General features: G+C 38.9%; 1 protein-coding gene across 1 annotated transcript in view; it reads right to left on the reverse strand.

The window, feature by feature from the left end:
* The window catches only part of b3glcta (beta 3-glucosyltransferase a), a 55,304-nt gene that overhangs the window by 10,982 nt on the left and 25,399 nt on the right, over window positions 1-18,923 (reverse strand). The window contains exons 4-11 of the mRNA XM_020613128.1: window positions 16,335-16,444; window positions 11,875-11,951; window positions 10,334-10,445; window positions 8,307-8,443; window positions 8,098-8,161; window positions 6,973-7,104; window positions 4,147-4,216; window positions 2,110-2,223 (exon numbers count right to left, since the gene is read on the reverse strand). Of these exons, the coding sequence (XP_020468784.1) occupies window positions 2,110-2,223; window positions 4,147-4,216; window positions 6,973-7,104; window positions 8,098-8,161; window positions 8,307-8,443; window positions 10,334-10,445; window positions 11,875-11,951; window positions 16,335-16,444 (816 nt within the window). The remainder of the gene's footprint in view (window positions 1-2,109; window positions 2,224-4,146; window positions 4,217-6,972; window positions 7,105-8,097; window positions 8,162-8,306; window positions 8,444-10,333; window positions 10,446-11,874; window positions 11,952-16,334; window positions 16,445-18,923) is intronic.

An 18,923-nucleotide genomic window follows, 5' to 3' on the forward strand; every position in this document is an offset into this window, starting at 1 on the left:
TTCCTGCTGCTGTTCTGTGGTTAGCTGACAGGAATAACATCATTTTGCTTTTGACATCAAGGCTTGTTTCCCCATTGCAAGACACAAATGGTTTGGAGTCACTTTTAAAATGAATTTGAGCAGCTGGGTTGGGAACATCTTCAGAAATCTGATCCAACTTACTTAAGTCCTATTGGCAAATATCTGTTCCTGTTCATACAGAAACCTCAATGTGATGTGATGCCTGAAATCTGACAGCACTGACTACCTGTGGTTCAGTTAGAGAGTCGCAGGAGCTGGTAGTGGATTTGTTACAGAGTGACAAGCTACTGAGACCTGTCACTATCCATGACGTGAAGGTGGAGATGAGGCAACAATCAAGTATGGGGGTAGCATATTAACACAAACCGGACTGATAATAAATTAACTTTACAGGAAAATGTTGTTTTTTATTCTTTATAAGGCTCGGCTCTACAACAGCACGTTCCAGCAAGAGGCCGGTAGCAGTTTGCATCCTTCACTGCCTTGGTGCAAGTAGGTTGCAAAAAAACATCCTCTTTAGAAGTGAGCTGCCCGGAGAGAGTAATTGAAGGGTGTCTGGAGACTAAATGACGTTCTTTCAAACAACAACCCTTACAACCCTTCCCACACTGGACTCAAAAGCAGCTACACCTGATGTAGCATCTCATTAAACTGTAACGTATTATGAGGAGCCGTGTTGTGCTCACAGATTTCAGACTGTATAATAATCTGCACTGACTTTGCCACCGTCTTTGGCCACCAGGACTGAAGCAGAGAGCTAGTGCTGCCTTTACAAACCACCCTGGATTGCTTTGAGCATTCTTCAACTAGTTTTTGTACTTTTATCGTGACGTACTGTACATTATGTTACATCTGGCCCTGCTGTGTCCTGGTTTTAGTAGAGTACTATTTATTGATACAACAGTGTGATCTGTAATGAGGAAATCCCTTAAATCAGTTTTAAAAAAAGTCTGTAAAGAATTACCCAGTTTGATTTTAATTTTAAGGAGCGTCTGCTGGGTCTACTGTATAAATGAAATGGGCACAAATTCTTGTCAGAATGTCTCGACAGCAATGACTCTGCAAAAAATGGATGTTCCAGACCAGCTCATTCCCAAATGACAGGAGCCAAAATATTAGATGAGAATAAATTCTGACTTATAAGAAGGTGCACTGTATGTGATAAACAGGTGACTATGGTATATAATAATCACTTCTGGGCACAGCAAATTACAGTTCAGCTCAGAGTAATAGTTGAGCCACATTATACATATTCATCCATCCATCTATTTATTAACTGGTCACTGCTCCTAACTGAAGAAACAGCCCAGCACATAATCAATGTAAACCCAGCTAGCTTTAGAGGTCTTGGTTGGTGTATTTTATTATTGTGCCTTTGGTCAGGCCCGTCTAATTGTTTCCAGTGTTTTCTGGCTGTAGCTGCATGTTTACTGTAAAAATATAAGAAAGCCTTTCCAAAATGCTGCCTTTAAGTGGCACATGGCCCAGCAGTAACAACTGACAGTCTGGAAGTGTTAAAAAGGGCAAAGTGTGCAGTCTGATTATGCCCAGCTCTTAAACAAACAAATAACTGGAGCAAACAGAAGTCTGTGGAAATCATCAGGGGAAACGGACCAAGCCTGTGGTGAGTAGTTTTTAGTTCTCAGTAAAGAACAGATAAAGGACACAGACCCATTTTTTATATCACCATTATTCTGTGAAATAAGAAAAAAAAATACAAGAAAGCATGAAAAAGTAAAAAAAAAAAAATCCACACAATCAATTAAAAAACACAAGACTAAAAAGTGCTATTCACACAAGGGAGTGAATCACAAATATCAAATCTTGCAATTGTGTCACCTTGGGAGGAAAACACACATTTAGAGACAAAAAGTTGAAATTCAGTGCTGACAGAACTATTCCCACTCACTTTAGTTCCACGTCTCCTGAAATATTAGGCTTGAATTACAGTCACCATTCCATCTACAGGGTGTTCAGTTGCAGAAATGTCAAGTGCAGGTTTCCATGTACAGGTACACCGTTGGACCCTGCACCATTACTGATACACTGTATCAGTTTGGGAACAACTGAATCCAGAGGCGTTCTTACCTCTTTCAGTATTTGGTACTCCTAAATTAATGGTTGGTATTGATGGATCACCATGGTCACTGTAGTACTCTAAATATAAGGCATCCTTTTCCCAGGTCTTCTTTATCACTGGAACTAAAGAAAAGGGGAGAAAAATCAATATGCAAGTTTCAGAACAAGCAGACCTCTGGTTGTGAGGAAACCATTATTCTATATTTATTGTAATGCATGTTTCCTTTGATGCCTCTGTCTGCTTTGGTAAAATATTCTCTTATAGTAAATACCACTGAACGGTCAAGATTACCATTTTGTCCTTGTGGGAAAAACCTTTTTATTCCAGCTCAGCTAAAATGAATACATGAAAAACTTTTAAATTCTAAGCTGCAAAACAAAAAGCATTTTCTTTTTTTCAGCAATGAACTTTCAGTCTCAAGAAAACATTTTGCAACTGTCTTTAAAAAACAGGAGAGAGGTAGTACAGATGGGCAGAGCACTTCATCTCTATGTACGTTTTCATTCTGTTCATACACTTTGTCTAAGTTATAATCATACAACAATGATGTCTTGCTAATTCCTGGAAACATGTTTTGCTATAGATCTTACTGGGATCTGATCATTGTGATCTGGGGTTTTTTTGTCCTGAATGAGTTGCGAAGGCTGAAATATAGAATTCTCAAAGAATTCTATACCACTTATTCTTGAATAGGGTCACTGGGGGGCTGGAGGCAATTCCAGCTGACATTGGGCAAGACAGAGGCCCTGGGTCAGCGCAGGCTTGGCCCGGGCTCAAACCCTTCTTGCTGTGAGGCGACAGCGCTAACCGCCGCCTCGCTGTGCCGCCCCTTGCATTGTTAACAGAAATAGATAAAGAACTGGATGAACCTTTGTATGTTTGTAAAAAAATCTGTGTGTAATGTAGCAGAGACACAGCACTATTCATAACAGCACTTTATACAAAACATATTGTTATATGCTATTTATAGCTTTTTCCATTTACTTTTCTATTATTTATCCCAAGTTGGAATTAAATCTGTATCATTTGTTTTGTTTTCTTTTTTGTTTTATGAATATTTGAAAAAGCTTGGCACCAGTATGTGTAAGTTATTGTTGATTGAAAAAACAAAACAAAAGCAAAAAAAAAACAAAAACGTGCAACTGACCATGAACCATTTCACACTTACTTTTTGTGTTTTAATTGTGCGAAATCTGTAGAGAAACAACTTAAAATGCAGTAACTATGGATGTCTGTGTTTTCTTTTTGAGGTAGTTCGGGGTAGTTATTACTACTGTTAAGACTAAAATTACCGCCGCCTGTCATCGGCTTAATATAGCCAACTTCAGCTACCGTTAAAAATAGTAAAGAAAAACTCACCAGATAGAATTTTTCACTTATATTTTAATTTCCATACTATTATCATTGTTCTGCCATATATAATCACAAATTAAAAATGTCTTGGCAACACTGCTAATTAAATATGAGGCTCTTTCATGTCTGTTGCTTATTGATCTAAGCTGATCTTTGATATACAAATCTAATTTTCATGGTCATCTTGTCTACATTTGAAACTGATAATTGCAGCTTGGTTGAGGGAATGGTGACTAAGGTAATCAGTGCAGCTGCTTTTGCGCGTCAGCTGATGAATGTAGCACACAATTTGTCTGATCCCTCTAAAATTAATCTGCAATTTGATTGACGAACTAAACTTGTTACACTCTTATTAAGTTGCAAGAGCTTTACTGTAGATAGCTTGATGTCAGGCTGAGCTTGCCAGTAAATGGCTAAACATCAGTAAGTGATTTCTTAACATGTGCAGGGTTGCTGGATGATTTCCAGCATCAAGGGGGTCACAAGATTAAGTACCTCAGGGTATTTCAATCCAGTCAAATCCTTTCACACATGATGGTGGAATAAATTATCATGATCATTACGAATAGCTCTGATACAGTCCCACGTGTCAAAGGTAAAAAAAAAACATCCATTATGAGCAAACAACAAAAATGCATGGCATTTAAAGGGAAATTGCGTGCAGATTCGGTGTGAGTGGGAGTGTGACTCACCTCTTTCACTGTGAAACTTCTTACATGTTTTCACAGCAACAAATATATCTCCTTTATTTACAGCCTCCCCCTTTGATGAAAATAAGAGACTTGAATCAAAGAAATGCCTGTTTGAACCAACCACATCAATCACATGTAATTAAAAAAAATTATCTATATTAAATGCAGTGAAATGGTTGAAATTCAGTCTTTTTTTTCAGGCTTTACTACTGTAAGTGTCCAAGTGATCACTGGGAGCTGTTATCTTCAAAGTGAAATTATAATTTAATATTTCCAGAAATGGTGTACAAACATCTGTGGGATGTGAAAGCTCTGGAAACAAAACATCTGGGTGCCTCGCTGTGTCCTTTGCTACCACATACTATCCAAAACAGAAGAAGCTGGAATGTGAAATATCTTGTGCTCTAGCAGTCACACAAAAAGATTCACTAAATCAATAACAGAATACATTAAAAATGTATGCTACATTTAAATGTCCTCAGCTGCTGCACAAACCAAGAACATTTATAGGCGGGATGAGATGTACAGAAAATGCCAGAAAAGAGAAAATGTTCAACACAGTCTCCCAGAGCCAAAAGTGGCATCTTCAAATTGTTTTTCATCCAACCACTAGTCCTAAAAATAAACTAACAAACAAAACAACTAATTCGCAGATTTGAGAATCTGAAGCTAACAAGTCTTAAGCTTTTTTGCTCAGAAGAACAATTAATCCTTTATAAAAACTGTTGTCTATTTTTACTGCAGCATCAGGATGCAGTGACTAGCAACATGCCATTCGTACTGTATTTTATGGTGCTAAACACATGTTTTGTTGGCTTGACATTCAAAAAACCTCATGCAGACTCAAAGTAGATTATTATGAGTCTTAATGATCACTTTCATGTTACTTCACTGCACTGTCTTTTTTGTCTGTGTTATTGGTTTGGAAAATGACTCATGTCTGATGCGGATTTGAAGAAGCCCTCTGCACAGAGGAACAACACCTCAGTAAGTGTAGTTATAGCCTAAAATAAAAGTGACATTTGTTACTGCTGCGGCCTCTTTGGTGACTGCCGTCCTTCGCATCCTTGAATCTGCCTCTCGAGGCTCTTGTTTCGTTGTTGACACTGCAGCCAAGTGCAGCTGTGGCCCCACTTGGCAATTTGTCTCGCAACTGTTTCGAACACTGGTTGATTACAATCCGTCCACTCTTATTTCGTCTGAATAGAAACCTCTACCTGAATACTTAATAAATGTGTGACCTTCGTGTTTCTCCACTAGCTGCTGGAGTTGTTGCCATGTTCTGGTCAAATGAATACAATTTTATGGAAGACAGCGATTTCCATTGAGAGGGAGGTAAAAGTGAATATACATCTGGCAGTTTCAGACTGCAACACATCTGTATCAGACATGTAGTATGTGACTGGAATCACAAATGTTCAGACTGAAACATAGGAGGGGAGGGGGAAACAGTCAGAACTGGGACACTTTCAGCTGCAGTTCTGGCACCCTAAATTTAACTCGCCTCACCCACTCCTTTAAAAAAATAAAACAAACACAAAAAACCCCTCCAGTACAGTAATGCACACATCCCTGCAACATCATTTCCTTTTCCCAACATTATTGATCATTTCTCGCTCTATCTGAGGTCAACAACTGCAAACAAGATACCAACCATATATCAGGTATCATATGGCAAAACACGCTTGTAATCGAACACACCAATATTGTCAGAACAGATGATACTGTACTGCAACAGTAAGAAATGTTACAATAAATTCAGAGGAGCACCAACGATCATGACCAAACTTTACTACATTAGTTCTTTCTAGATGCCACTGAAGCTACAGCTATTAGTTACTTTATGATCCAGTAATTTTATTTATTTTTTATCTTAGTCACATCCACTCACTGGGCCACTCAGATACATCACACCTGACCTTAAGATAATGTTAACTACTTCCTGCACAGTTATTTTCAGAAACTGCCTGTCTGACATTTGCACATAAAACCAACTTAATATATGTTTTAATTATATTGTTACAGCCTCAGCTGTTTGTTCCATTTGTGTTGCTGCTTTGTTGTGCAATGTGTGCAAGGTTAAGCCAGCAGTTAGCTGTGCAAACACCCTCCGCTGATTGGTCCAGCTGCAAGATTCCCTCCCATGGACTGGTTTAGCCTTTCTGCTGCCAGCCCAATCATGCTGCTGGCTCCCTCCTCTTACCACCCACCTGGCTAACAAACGTGTTTAAGAGGACAAAGGAGAAACTGAGAGCTGGTTAGTCACCAGATGCAGACAACACGAATCTGCATGTGAATCTTGATATTCTTGATCCAGATATGATGAAATCAAACAGATCAGGATGAGCCAAAGGCAGACAAACGTATAAGCCTGTAAAACTACTTTTAATGTTAATATTAACTGACATACAGGCAGTGTCTAGAATGGATAAGCTTTAACCTGTTTAGATAAATGTCAAAAATAGGTCAGATGGATGCTGAGAGGACACAGAAGGATGTTGCTTAGCAGCGGAAGAGTACTCCTTTCTTGTTGTATGCCTAAACTGAACTGAGTATAACAAAACCAACAAACTCTCTTCAGTCTTTGCGTTCCAGGGATTGACATATAAAAGACTTAATGTTGAAGATGTATGCCACTGTGAAATTTTGGTGCCGCTTTGTTTCGGTTGCGGGCATAAAGGCCAAATGTTGTAGATCACCACATAGCAACCAGGATCTCAGTGTGGAGCACCTTCTGCTTTTAATGTGTTATTTTATTTTGTACCCCTTTCATTTCCTGGGAACTGAGGACAATAAAACTGATCTGGGAGCATAGCAGACACTTACACAGAGTGGAGGCTTACTGCCCACAGTGGTGGCACAGTACAGGGCTTGAGGAGAGTCCACTGGGTCAGTGCACAGCTCAGGAACAGGAGTGAGATGTGGACCTTTTCCATTGTCCCAGATATACAATGCAATCTGCAATAACACAGAAGGATCTTGTCAGGTTTACAAGATGCAATCTTTCAGATATTAATGCTTTACTGAAACTCAACAGAAGAGATGTGGCATGCTTTCTGTTTTCCTTTCTAATAAATATAACACAGCACAATAAAACTCTCTTGTGCTCTCATAGCAAAACTCCTGTGAGCATATTTCATATTTAGGAGGATTGACAAAAGAAATAAAGAGGCGACCAGGGAGACACTGAGTTGTTGGTAAATATTACTGTACCTCCTTCCTAAGGTTTACTTATAGTATTCTATAGGGGGAAGACAGAGTTTACAGTAAAAGAATATGCAATGAGGACAGTACAGTCAGTGCTGTCTAAATACTGGCAACTGTCTGAAAGAATGGGAAACCACTGAAACTGTAAAACGTGATGTTTTGTCAGCTTATACCCTCAAGTTCTACTGACAGCGAACTGGATTGGCGTTGATGATTCAAGCAATGGTTGTTTGTACTTTCACACCTAAATAATAAGTTACATGTGGTAGAGTTTAAATGCACATTCATCTGCAAAAGTAAACAGTGAATCTGCTTTTAAACTACTTAAAAATCCTTAATTTAATTTGAAATCTCACAGAAAAAAATCGTATTGCATCATTGCATCCTCTTTTACATCCATTTTTAAAAACACATAAAAATGTAGAGTAATTTAATTAATTTAATTGAATCTCTGGGACTGAACCATGTATTCAAGACCTGATAACTCTGATGCCATGTTTACTAGACAAAATCGTCCTTGACTGAATTTTAGTGAGAAAAATAATCAATGTTGCACCGTGACAATTCTCCAAAGTAATGAGATCTTGTGTCAAGGTTAGATGGATTTCATAGATCGCTCTTTTAGTGCAAATAAATGTTAGTAGGTTGGTGCTGGCTTGAGTGTGAGAAACTAGAAAATGAATGAAAACCAGAAGTTTCTTTATGACTTTCCAGACAAAACATATGATCTTCATGTCATCTTACCTCATGTTTTAGGTCAATGGTGAAGTCAGATTTAAGTGGCTCGTCTCTCACTTTGTTTGCGAGGCTAAAATAATAAATAACAGATTTGTAGTTTGAATATGCAATAGATTCAAAACACAAGATCCCCAAATTAGGGAATATGGAATAACTAATACAGACTAAATTTGTCAATTTTAGAGACACAATTTTTTTTTACTGCTCATACTCACTAAACAACTAGGGGGGTGCTTAAGGCCCAAGCAGCAGCAAAGTCTGGATATTTAAAGATGGAGGGATTCTCAGCAAAGGCATAGTGATGGATGATCGTTGACTCCTCATCGTGGAGAGGCTTACCAAGAAACCACTCCTGACAAACAGATTGAACAGGACACGTTTAAACTTGTTAATAGTTTAATAAAAGGACAAATTACTTTGACATTTCATAAAAAGAAACATCTGGACTTCATAATTCTGGTAAAAACATTTGTTACTGGCTGGGAAATTTCTGTGATTTCTTTAGAGAAAGGTCAACAATGCCAGATATTGAAGGTATTTGTAGGCTCTCATCATAGTTCTTAACATAGCTTGAGTAAAAATCATTCTATTTTATCAGAAAATCCTTCAACTGTTCAGGTATGTGAAGCTTAAAGGAACAGTTCAACATTTTAAGAACATCTGCTGTCTTGTTGTTGTCGCTCTTATACACATCTGTATGGTAAATGTCAGGCTACAGCCAGCAGCTGGTTAGATTAGCTTAGCTCCAGCACCTGTAAAGCTTGCAATTTAACATTTCATATTTTGCTTATTTAATCCACAAGAACACAGAAATGGAACAACAACTGTTCAATATGTTTATTTTTTTTTTGGTCCATACACAGATGCATCTCAACCGGCTCCCTAGCAACTGCTCAGTGCCAATAACTAGAGCAAAGGAATAGTCTAAAATGTTTTTGCTTTAAATGTAATGAGGCTACCTTAGCTCATGTAGTCGTACTGCCAACAAAACATATACAGTTAATCAGCCACATCTAGCAACAACAGTCTAACACAACAGCTGTGCTACAAACTATACTGTCATACAGGTCAGGTTTGTTGAAACCATTTTAAAAAGGTGTTGATTCATTTCATGGCCGTTTTAGAGGCTGCAGCTCGTTGTACTGTTAAAGTGCATTGTGTTTTATTAAGAGGTGTTTCGAATATTTTATTCACATCATTTATTTTCTTATGGCAGACTAAATTTACTGTACTGTAGTCAAATGTACGTAATACTGTAAATCCAACTGAGTGTACGTTTGTAGAGTTTTAATGTAGAAGTTGTTTAAGAGCTGTATCTGTCAATAAGTCAGTGTATCACAAGATGTGTTAAGTTTAACTGCTGTCATATTTTGGTGTCACAGTGTTGGTGAACTCGTTTATGTGAGGACACTTCTAATTTTGTCTTGTGTCTTGCATCACAGGGCTGATCACACTGAGCTGTAACATCTGAGAGAGAACATGATGTTGTATCCACCCTCTCCTTCGGATAAGGTCATGGAAATTCACAGAGTAGTGAATTCCCTCCGTGACATGGAAATGAAATACTATACCGTGCAGTCTAAATAGTTTAAGATGACAACATAGTTAGATTCCCCTGATTGTTCTGCAGAGGTTTTCTGAGACTGATCAAAACAAACTTTGGCATTTGATGAAAAAATAAGTTACATTTTCCCTGAAAGCTTTACATTAAAGTGTAATTTGCATAAATGTTTGCCTCTGTTTCAATGGAAAGCCAGCTCAGACAGAAGAGAAAGATCTAACCATAAAACTGCCAGTTATCTGAATCATTTTAAAAAATTCCTAAATGAATTATTGATGGAGAAAGCTATTTTGCTAAGCTTTTTTTTTTCATTACAACACAAATGTATGACTTTCTGACCAGAGCGCTCATGCAGTTTTTATATTTGACCTAGCCTACCAACCCATATACAAGAAAAATAATTTAATGACTGGAGAGACAGGGCTTGAATTAGGTCACCAGCGACATGTCTGACAGGTTACACTGCGACTTGGCAGAGCTCAGTGCGGCTCAGCAGCTGCGGGGAAGCTGGAACCAGCCTGATACTGTATCTCTTAATTGAATGGATGATGAAATAAACTGGAGCTTGAAACAGGCAGTTCTGGTGTCACTGATGAATTTGGCAAAGTGAGGCAAAGCAAAAGAGAGAGACAGAGGAAAAGAGTGCGAGATGGATGTTTCAATTGAAAACTGTCTACTTACTTTATTCTTGCCAAACTTTGCAAGGACTTGAACAAGTTTAGTCATCTTCACATTTGTTTCCTCCTCAAGAAATACAATCCATGATGTGTTTTTCCCAAAGGAGGACGATAAACTGAGGACACACACACACACTTTAGTCAGAGGAGCTATCAAGCTGAGGCTCCTGACCCAGTCAGATCAAGGAAGCCACAGAATTTTACCTAGGGGACAGAAAGACTTCACATGCACACAGACCTCTTTCAGGAAGGGCAGCTTTGTAATGATTCGGGGGTCTTTTAATGATCTGTGTCCTAAATCTTTATGATGCAAAAGGAAAACCAATTTGGATTTATTTCTCATCTCTCTAAAACAAATATTGAACACACATTGGATTTTCGAGAAGGCCCAAGCACGCAGACGACTACAGCTAATGTCATTATCATGCTGTTCCACCCACTGAATAACTGCAGTAATAGGTTTATTGTCACAGTTATGAACAGATTAGGAAGGTATTTATGCGAAGCAATCAATCTCAGTTACTGTGCTAGTAATAACTTAACCTTTAACCATAAAACATGGCAAACAAAATGTCCTTACAAACCTACACTCACCGGCCACTTTATTAGGTACACCTGTACAATTGCATGCATTTCAATGCAACAATCCCATGTAGTGCCCACAAGTTCACGTAGACATTTTGAAGAGATGTTTTATTCTGAGGAGCTCAGAATATTCATAGTTAATAAACTAACTTTGATTCCAGGCATTGAGGAGCAGAATGGCTTTCACCAAGCTCCAGCACTATGCTCTGTGTAACTACAGGGGCCCTTTGCATGCACATACATGCTGCCTCCTGTATGACTTCCCTTACAGCTGGAAGAGTGTATGCCATCTCACTACCCACAAACACACAGAATGTAGTTCTGCTTTGTGTTTTAAAGACGTTTTAGTTTAAGGCCTTTATCACACCATCCTCTGCAAACAAGCCAGATGTGGACATCAGAAGGCCTAGTCTGTCTCCATGACGACAAGGGACAAACTCCCCCTCTCCTTGTGACTTTCACTGCATTAGAATACACATCTTTAACTCCACCTCTGACCTCCAAGACAGTAAAGCATGACACTCACCAGACAATTGGGCTCTGCTATATGATTGTTCCCATTATATTCAGAGGTGTTCCTAATATTTTGACCCTCTCATGTATGTAGCAGGCCAGGACAAAATATAGAAACACCTCTAAATATAATGTAGTGCAGTACAACACCACCTTTAACTATGACCTCAATAATAAACAAATAACTGAATTGATGTTATGCTTCTATGACGACTTCACCAAAAACTGAAACAGTTTGAGCTTCATAAACAGATGTTAAGGGGAAAGTGTTGCACTGGTTTGAATACAACTGTACAGATGTGCCTAATAAAGTGGCTGCTGAGTGCTTAGACTCCAAAATCTCAACTGTAGAAAGACATGTTTTCGATATTTTGTTCACACTTTAAACCCTTAAATCTTTGGTTAATCACATGTTCATTCAATCACCAAGAGTTCAGGGATACTTACGAAGGCAGCAGGGGAAGGATACTCCAGTCTCCCTCATTACCAGATAAACTGTGAAGAAGCAAAACCACCGGTGGTTTCTGAAAGAAGCACCAAAGAAACCAGAAATAATTCTCAGTAACAGCACACTAGCTGTGCAAAGCTAAAGGCAATTAAAAGCAGCTTTTCTGCAGTGAAGGTGAACCTGTTGTTTAGAGAGACTCTCCAGTTACTGGAGGATCAATGGCCTGATCAAAGCTAATGAGCGTGTTCTGGACCATGCCTCGGCATTTAAGCAAAACATTTTCCAATTTGAGCTGGTGTGTTTTATATTTCTGAGTATTTTTCTACCACTTCAATGCAGCCTTGCAGTTCTCTATTCATCTGAAAAGACAGTAACATCTATTAGCAGGCTCTTAAAACTTTGAGTAGTGTAATTAATCAAAGTAAATATTAAGCCATAGTAAACATTTTGTTATTTTGAAACAAAATAACAAAATGCTTGACCTCACAACGATATTGTGCAACTCTGACAATGATCAAAACCTGTAAAGTTTAATAAACAAGCCTGATATCACTGGTGGTATTCGATACTCTATACAAATCCTGTGTGAAGACCAAAACCAACAGCATGTTCCTCCATTATGATGAACATGGTCACTGTACTTTATACATACTGTATGTGTTAAGAAGGTCAGAGGTGTGATTAACTGGTAAAATGACTGATAGTCATCGGCTCACATGCCTTTTTTTTTAGCTTCACCTATTAGTCAAAATCACAAGGACATGTCACAGAAGTAGTCCAGCTAGGCAAGAGAGGGCTTTTGTCTGGACATTGTGACATGTCCTCTACTATATGATGCATTACGAAAACGAAGTAAATGATTCATTCTTGTGCACGCCGCTCATGTTGCCATTTTGGTTCTGATCCTTCTGTGTGATTGGTTAACAATAGGAACAATGCAGAGAAATGCCAGGAACTGTTTCAGTAAATTTTCATAGTGTCGGCCGGAGTGTAGAAGGTGTGTGAGGATTGTCTGAGCGGGCCAATGTTTTACAATTAAAGAAGCAGTAGAGTGTAAGACCCTGTGGTTCATTACTGCAGAGTCCACTCCTCATGCAGGAAGTGAGGGGGAACCGTCTCCTCTGAGCCGTTTTGTCTAATGCCAACCTCTTTGATTTAGGCAATGAGCCTGACATGGTTCACACTTACTAAACCATATTAGTCAGTTGACCTATGTTAGTCTTCACCTAACATGAGTTTAATTTTAATGCTAATGAAATTATGACATCTAACATTTCATTAAACTACTTTGCTTGACATTTGCATGACGGCTACTGAAAAACTTAGAAACAAGTTCAATAGAAAATGAGTGTAGTCTTCGGATAATGCAAAATACAAAGCTTTTGCTTCAAAGAGCTATTGACATTCTTGTGATAAAGGAGCCATTCAAAAAAAAAGAAAGAGTCTGATTCTTTTATGGCAATTTTGTGCAAGCAGTAGACTCCTAATCAACAGATTGGAGCTGGTCCTCGTGTGGACATGCCTGCAACAAATAGGACACTGATTGCTTGGTGACTTGGGAGAAGATGAGGGTCAGTGAGCCCTGGTTGTCATGGAAAGACAGGAGGTTTTGTTTTTAACCACAGGAGGGGCTGGAGGGGAGAGTGAAGATGGTGCAGCCACCTGTCAAAGCTACTACTATCTAGAATCATCAGGTAAGTCAAGTTAATGAAGATCTGTACCTGAACATGACTGAACAATAAAATATTTTCCTCACAGCGGCTCCTTAAATGCAGACATTGCTAAGATACTATAATGTAAGTGACACCCCAGGAAATATTTACAAAACTAGTGTATTCCACTATTGCTGAGTTTAAACTCATTCTGTTCTGTGAGTCTCTGTGGATATCAGCATTGGGATAAACAACAAAAGAAACCTACGGTTCATAAATTTAACATGAATTTCCCCCAGGAGACAGAATGTCAGACAGTAGGGACATGCCTGTGAGCAATAATATAGAATACACACGTTCCTGTCTGTGTAACTCTGTGGATATCACAAAGCCTTCCACAGTCTGATGGGGATAAACAGAAATCTGTGCTGTAGGTGAAAACGGCTGGGTGGCAGAAATATGATCGAACACATGTCCTGTCGTGCATGTGCAGTGATTAGGTCATAAATCTTTACGTTATGCTGATCTGAAATTTCTCATCTTTACTGGGACTAAGCCAGCTTTTAGTATTTTAAGATGCTATAAATGATTGTGTGACAGTGTTTTTGATCAAAGTACGGGTAATTTTTTCCTTTTATCTGACACAGAGAAAAGGATGACTAAAGACAGCAGGATGGCAGCAGTTTATCCAAAATCACTATCTTCTCTCTTGGGTAGGACTGTATATCAAAGGTTATTTCTGTTCTCTAATGTCTCTGCGGTTTGTTTTTTTTGTGTGTGTCACAAATCTGTTTTCAAGATATTTTCAAGACACTGCAAAGCTTTACACAAAGATTTCCATGCCTATGTACCACAACACACTGCAATATCAAACATGTTTTAAAGCTACAAACTGAGCCCCTTTCCTGTATTATTTGGCTTGGATCTTTTTCTTTCACTATCACATGAACACTCTTTAAAAAAAACAGAATTATAAGTTTGCCTCAGAAATGGGATGATAGATGAATGATTGCAACTCATGCTTGGCTTCAGAATAGGGGCCTGGCGGTAAATAAGATAAATGGGAGAATTTAACATGAATATATACTCTAAGGGGCTGCACGGTGGAGCAGTGGTTAGTGCTATTGCTTCGCAGAAAGAAGGTTCTGGGTTTGAACCCCAGCCGACCCGTGCCTTTGCGAGTAGAGTTTGCATGTTCTCCCTTTCCAAGTCCAAAGACATGCAGCTTAGGTTGACTGGAGACTCTAAATTGCCCGTAGGAGTGTGTGTAGTTGTCTGTCTCTGAGTGTCAGCCCTGTCGTAGACTGGCGACCTGTCCAGGGTGGACCCCACCCAGTATCAGCTGTTTTGCCATCTGAGCTCATCAGGCTCTGAAGACTTGTATTTACATGCTCAATACTCTAATTTACATGCTATATATAGTTTGAATTTTATTGGTTTTTATTGTCCAGGGTGTACCCAGCCTCTCGCCCAATGACACCTGGGAATGGCTCCAGCTGGGTAAAGCTATCATCCATACAGATTCAGAGTCAAATGAAATTTAAAAGTTAAAACTTTCTATTCTGATTAAAAACTAATTCTGAGAACACTGCAGCCTTGGTGTAGATAGATCATGCGCTCCTGGAGTCTGTTCTAGTTACAGTACACCTGTGGCTAGAGGTTGTTTGATGTGTCTTTGAAAAGATGTGAAGCTTTTACTTCCACCTTTCTGAGAAACTGCTGATTAAAATTCTCCCTGGACTTAGTTTGTGTAATTGCATGCAACAGATACTAAAACGTGAGATCATAAACAACATGATATGGTATTCATAAAATTGGTCTAATCTTATAAAATGTATATCCATTACTGTAACTAAATATTTTGACAAATCTTATTTACTGGCAGACACTGATGCCACTATTCATTACATTATTATGTACAATCGTTTCAAATCGTGGACAACCAGCAATAAAAGTCAAGCAATCAGTTGCTACATTTATTCTTATTTTGGACTTTGTTTTGCTCGAGGTGGAGTGCAGGATTTAAGGGTTGTTCCAGACAAACAGGAGGTGAAAAAGACAGCAGTCTGTCAAGTGATTTTCCCTGATTGTATTTAAATGGTAAGCCAAAATAAATAGTGTAACATTACTTTCAAACCAATAATAACAGGGAAGTAATGACTCACTCGGATCATTTATACACTATCGTCTGACAGTTGTGCACAGTCTGTCAATACTGTAGATAAAATCTGAGACAGCATAATGTTTCTGAGTCTGAGACAAATGCAAAACCACAGAAATATAAACCCTAATAGGAGATCTAAATGAGTCTCTTGATAGAGTGAACATAATAAGCAGTCCATCTAGTTTGCTAAAATGTTGTCATTAGCGATGCTGAATTCACTCTTAAACTTAATTAAACACAATATAACTGATGTACTGCAGTGCGTTTCATCTGGCTCTCAAGAGATTTAATCAACAGAATTAAAGGCCTATGACAAGATACTGATGTGCTTACTGAAATTTTACAAATGGCATAAAATATTGAGATGATGTCCCCAGAGGGTGGATGGATATATACAGTATATAAGCTCTTTTTTTGGGTGGTGAAATCATGTCATGTGTACTTTTCTCCTCAATAGCACACACATATTTTAAATCATTTAAAAAAAAATCTCTGCTTAAAATAACTCATATGCAGAGGTGATGTTTGCTGCTAGTGATGCCTGTTACCTACACACGTCTCTACTAAACTGCATTTGAGCTTTCGTGTGCTCGTCGTAAGCCAAACTGAGACCATGTGCTTTTGTCAGTGACTTGAATCTTACCTCTGTAAGACTGTGTGCCTGCTTCAGTAAATCCGCCCTCAGCCTGTCTGCCTGCCTCACATGGAAGGAGTTGCTTTGACTCTGGATGATGAACACTATCTCCCGCAGGTCTGGAAGAACACAAAGGACACAAAAGAGAGATGAGGGTGCTCATATACTGTGAATAGGATTGTGGCAATCGATGACCTTGTGAGAGCAAGGAAAAATAAGTGCTACAGTCTGACTAACTGAGGTGACTTTTGCTAATCTCCATTATTGCCCTGGTGATAATAACCAGCACATCAAAAGCTTAATTGGCTTGGGGAGAGAGTATGTAAATGTTACAGCCCAGACTGTGGTTCTTAATAAAAGATTAGCAGTGAGATGAGTCTTTCTCTGATGTGCTGTAACACCCAGAAGGTTGAACCAGCCCAGCTGTCCCCTTCTGGCTGAGCAACACAACTGCACTGTCAGTAAAATCTGGTATTGCTGCATATTAATGCCAAGGTTAACAGGGATCCACTAGCTCAATAATGTCTGTTTAAAAACTGTTAAACACAGGCTGGTTCAATGCTGATGACATGTTTAGACACCATCTTTGTCAACGAGCCTGCTAGCTGCAGTTCCTCTTCATGTGAAATCCATTTACAGGGCAGTAAATGTGACACAGTTCAGTGAAGAATGACTTTGGCTGTACAAACAAGTCCCCATAAACCCTGTTGCGCTCATGATCAGTACAATCAAAACTAGACTGAAGGACCAAAGGGGAAGGAATATAAAAAAACAACAACAAAAAACCTAATCTGTCATTTTGTTTTGGGCTCTGTACAATTATATTTGACAACTCCTAAGTCCTGGAAGATGTCCGTCCCATCCAAATGAAGTCTGCAGCACCTGGCTGGAATAACAGTGACAGCAAAAAGGATTTAGAGCTGAGAGGTGGGAGTCAATATCCAGGTGCAAAGCAGGAAAACAAGCAGAAGAGATGTCAGAGTCTTCCTGCTGTGATGGATAGTTCACAAACCTCCCCACAATGAGATGAGAAGTTTTTGTGTATACTTTGTATACTGTGTATACAAACACAACAGGCGTGCTTGCTTTGGACATTTTAATTAGCTACTTACTATAGGCATTTGTACAGAATATAGTCATTAAGGTGACATCCTGTCATAAATTATGATTACCAGAGGGACATTTTCCCAGCAAGCTTCACAATATCAGCCAAGTGTATTTTAGAGTTTGAAATCAAAAATAACAGCCAGAACTATCAGGTCTATAATCTTCACTTTGAAATTGTTGTGGAAAAGCAATACATGTTAAGAGGGGAAGGGTGCATGCTGACGAGGGCAGGATTAGATCGATTATCTCCTCTTCAATTAACCTACTTGAGCCTAGTCCCACTGTGGATACTGATATTAGCACCAGGGTCAGGGGTAGACAGTAAGTCAGAGTACAGTATCTATCTCAGATCTCTTTAATTAAGTGTTAGGGGATGTGTCACTCCTTTGCTCACTCATAACAATGATTCCATTGATCCTGGAGCCCTGGTTGGGGGTGGGGTGGGGTCTGGGCTCTTTGCTAACACTCAGCGTGTCCATCTCCCAACAGATCTAACCTCTGCGGGAGCTGAGCTTACAGAGTGAACCACCTCTAAATGTCCTTCTGCTGAGTTTGCTAAATGAATGACTGAGTGCATGTGTGTGTGCATCTGGTTTCACTTAAGGCATTGCATTTTAAGGCCCCTGGTGAGGCACCAGCCTCATGATACTGCACAGTATAGCAATAATGCCAGCTGTTTGTGACTGATGGAAAAATCAGATAAGCGGTTTGCCAATCCCTCACTGTAGATAATGTGCACTCTATGTCAAAGCAAAGGAGAATGAGTGGTAAAAAAAGAAACTAATTAAGACTGAATTCACTGGCCTCAGCTCCAGACTAATGGGATTCGATTAATCATCAAATAATGGGGAAAAAAGGGGAAAAAGAGAAATCCTGTTATAGTGCCCATCTTCCTCTGCATCCATTGTTCCTGTGTCCTTCTTCTTTCAGGTTAAAAAAGGAAACTACTTTTGTGGACTCTCTTGGCACTCACGGCAGATCATCCAGGATTACGAGTGCAATCAATACATCCAGCAGTATTTAATTATGAGTGAAAGATGTGAAAGAGTGCCACAAAGCACTTTAGCGGTGAGGTTATCCAGTGATGCTTCCAGGCTGAGAAAACACGAGTTTAACTAGAAAAAAAAAAAAACTAATTTGGATTTCTGAAGAAAACGTACAAGAACTGCAACAGCATTGTAAGACTAGTATTGGTGGACCGGTGAATATGCTGACCGCTTGGATGAGTGACAGCTATACAATATAGTTTTTGCTCTATTTTCTCCATGACTATATGCACCGTGCAAAGTTTAAGAGACACCAAGCGGGTGTGCACCTTTAAAAACATCTTAAAAAAGCATTTCTTTAGTTTTTCCTTTGATTTTTAAAAACAAAAAAAATAAAATTGTGATCTGTACACGCCATAGTTGTTTAAGCAAATTCCCACTGTTCCCATGGTGAATCAGACTGATATTTGCAGTTTTTCAGTGTCAACAACAACTGGACAAACTG

The sequence above is a fragment of the Monopterus albus genome, unplaced genomic scaffold (genome assembly GCF_001952655.1).
Source record: "Monopterus albus unplaced genomic scaffold, M_albus_1.0 scaffold130.1, whole genome shotgun sequence".
Classification (NCBI taxonomy): Eukaryota; Metazoa; Chordata; class Actinopteri; order Synbranchiformes; family Synbranchidae; genus Monopterus; species Monopterus albus.